This window comes from Lactuca sativa, chromosome 1 (assembly GCF_002870075.4).
Source record: "Lactuca sativa cultivar Salinas chromosome 1, Lsat_Salinas_v11, whole genome shotgun sequence".
NCBI lineage: Eukaryota > Viridiplantae > Streptophyta > Magnoliopsida > Asterales > Asteraceae > Lactuca > Lactuca sativa.
The window spans coordinates 69,235,732-69,238,421 of record NC_056623.2 but is presented as its reverse complement, the minus strand read 5'-3'; the positions used below and the strand labels follow the sequence as shown (position 1 = coordinate 69,238,421).

General features: G+C 30.0%; 1 protein-coding gene across 1 annotated transcript; it reads left to right on the top strand.

Moving 5' to 3' along the window:
- Positions 1-746: 746 nt before the first annotated feature.
- Positions 747-1,392, top strand: LOC111914922 (histone H2B.9). The gene has a single exon (XM_023910632.3). The coding sequence runs from the start codon at positions 833-835 to the stop codon at positions 1,253-1,255; it is 423 nt and encodes a 140-aa protein (XP_023766400.1). The 5' UTR covers positions 747-832; the 3' UTR covers positions 1,256-1,392.
- The last annotated feature ends 1,298 nt before the right edge of the window (positions 1,393-2,690 follow it).

Genomic DNA, 2,690 nt, shown 5'->3' with positions numbered 1-2,690 from the left:
TAAAAGTATGCTTTTACCATAGTCAAAACCTTTATTTATCGAAATGTTCTTATTTTGAATGTCATATTGCATACTTAAGAAATTGTGTTATAAACGGAAGTAAGCACTTCTTGCTCTACACATTAGAAATAGAAAACGAAATGAACCGTATAAAGGTCTTACGTACGCATTTTTGTAATCTATTTTAATAAATGAAAGTTTTTTTTTTTGTCATATGTTATATTTTCATTCAATTTGTCAAATATCATTTTATGGTTATTTTGAATTCATTTATTTTCTACATGTCATTTTATTGTTTTTTTTTTTTTTTAATAAATTTAAAATAATACTTTAATGTAATAATTATAATAAACATATTAATAAATGAATATCAATTGCATTAATGGATTTGTCTTTTTATTTCAAAATTCTCAAATTAAAATTCATTAGTTTATTTTGTTTATTTATTTAAATTTAAAAAAGATAAAGAAAATAAATTTTAATAATTCATTATTATTTTTATTTTATTATAAATCTAAAATTCTTAAATATTTAAACATTTAAATATATTTATTTTAATTAACCGATATTATTATACTTAATTTTCGTAATATATAATTTTCATAGAGCAATTATTCTTGGCCTAATTTCCCGCGTGCTAAAAGGTTTATATACGTGTCAAGGATGCCAGGTCAGCAATCCATGTGAAACCACTTCAACCAATCAAATCAACCTGAAATTCCTATATAAACAAAACCCACAAATCCTTCGCTCCCCAAATCGTACCCTCTCCGATCCGTTTTCTTTTCCATTCATCGGAACTTCATCGATCGTTCTACTTTGATTGTAACCAATGGCACCGACCAAGGCTGAGAAGAAACCAGCAGAGAAGAAGCCATCGACTGCAGACAAAAAGCCAGCGAAGGCCGAGAAGAAGCTTCCCAAAGAAGGCGTATCCAGCGGCGGCGTAGATAAGAAAAAGAAGAAGATCAAGAAGAGCAGCGAGACTTACAAGATCTATCTCTTCAAGGTTTTGAAGCAAGTTCATCCTGATATTGGAATTTCAGGCAAAGCGATGGGAATTATGAACAGTTTCATCAACGATATATTTGAAAAGCTCGCTCAGGAATCATCTCGTCTCGCTCGATACAACAAGAAGCCAACGATCACTTCACGCGAGATCCAGACGGCGGTTAGACTTGTGTTGCCCGGAGAATTGGCGAAACACGCCGTCTCTGAAGGCACCAAGGCCGTTACCAAATTTACCAGTTCTTAGATCGCAACGTGATTGATCAAAATGGAAATATGCGATTTGATCGGTTCCTATTTGAACTCTTCAACGTTTATTGTTCTTACTTTCGAGATTTGGATCTATTATAGTTCTCCGATATACATTGTTTTTGATAACCGTTATCCGTATGTTCTTATTAGTGGTTTCCCGAATCTTAATTTCAGAAATTACCATGATCCGATACCAATTAGGGTTTCATGATGGCCAATTTTACAAAATAGACCGCTTAATTCATATAGTTCTTTTATCATCTTTACATTTGCAAGGGGCAAACAAATGCTTCATCGTTAAAATCAAAATTCCAAAATAAGTATGTGATTATTGATTAGTGAGCGAACTTCAATTTCGCCAATTTTTTGAATACGTAAACAGAACATATACAGCAATATACGAAAACATGTTTTTGATATGCATATTCAATGTTATGCATTGTCGATATGAAAGCTTAACAGTTTTTTTTATTTAGTTGACTTAAAGTGCTTATCCGTAATGCAAGATGTCTGTATAGGAACTACTATTCAGATATATTGCTATGTCCCGTTTTTTCTATTTAACCTCAGTGAGTTCAGAAATCAGTGAATTCGAATGTCAGGGGGTTCAAAAATCGAGGAAACTTCTACTTAGTTTAGTTTCTTATATAATAATTTTTTAATTCGTTTTTTTTTGTTTGCAGTAAACATCATTTTTATATTTGCAAAGTGTTTAAAATTGTGCAGAAAATAATACTTTTCAGTTTTGTAAAATTAGTCTCTTCGATCGTCAAAAGTCAAAACATATAGTTTGGAACTCTTTTGCAACTGATTGGTTTTTGAGTTATTGTATCTAAATCTAGGGCATTTTTGGATTAGGATCACCTAATAGAATTTGGATTATGGATTGAAGTGGGTAATTCGGTTGAGAGGAGATCATTTTTGGATATGATTGGTTTGAGAAGATAATTGGGGCCAACGTAAGTTTTAAGATTGGATTATTGATTGACATAACAATTTATATATAAAACATAATTTGTTGTGTATGACTAAAAAATGATATCCTAAAATTATAGTTCATCTTTTCGTTTTTGGTTTGTCTTAAAATAATAGTCCACTATTAAAAATAAATAATATTTTTATCAAAATACCTTTCATTATTACTTAACCAATTAAAAATTTAATGGAACATTAAATACAAAGTAAAAACAAAATTGTCATTTTATTAAATAAAATTAATGGTAATTAATGTTTCCTTAATATGAATTATAATTTTGGGACGGAAGAAGTATAAAACATAATTTATTTTGTATGACTAAAAAAATATTATGTACTACTCATAGTCCATTTCAAAGGGTCATCCATATGAGTTCACCTTTTAGAAATCCGGAAAGTCAATGTGATGGTTGATAATTCAATCATGGAGCTCTTAAAAGCCATGTCACTAAGGG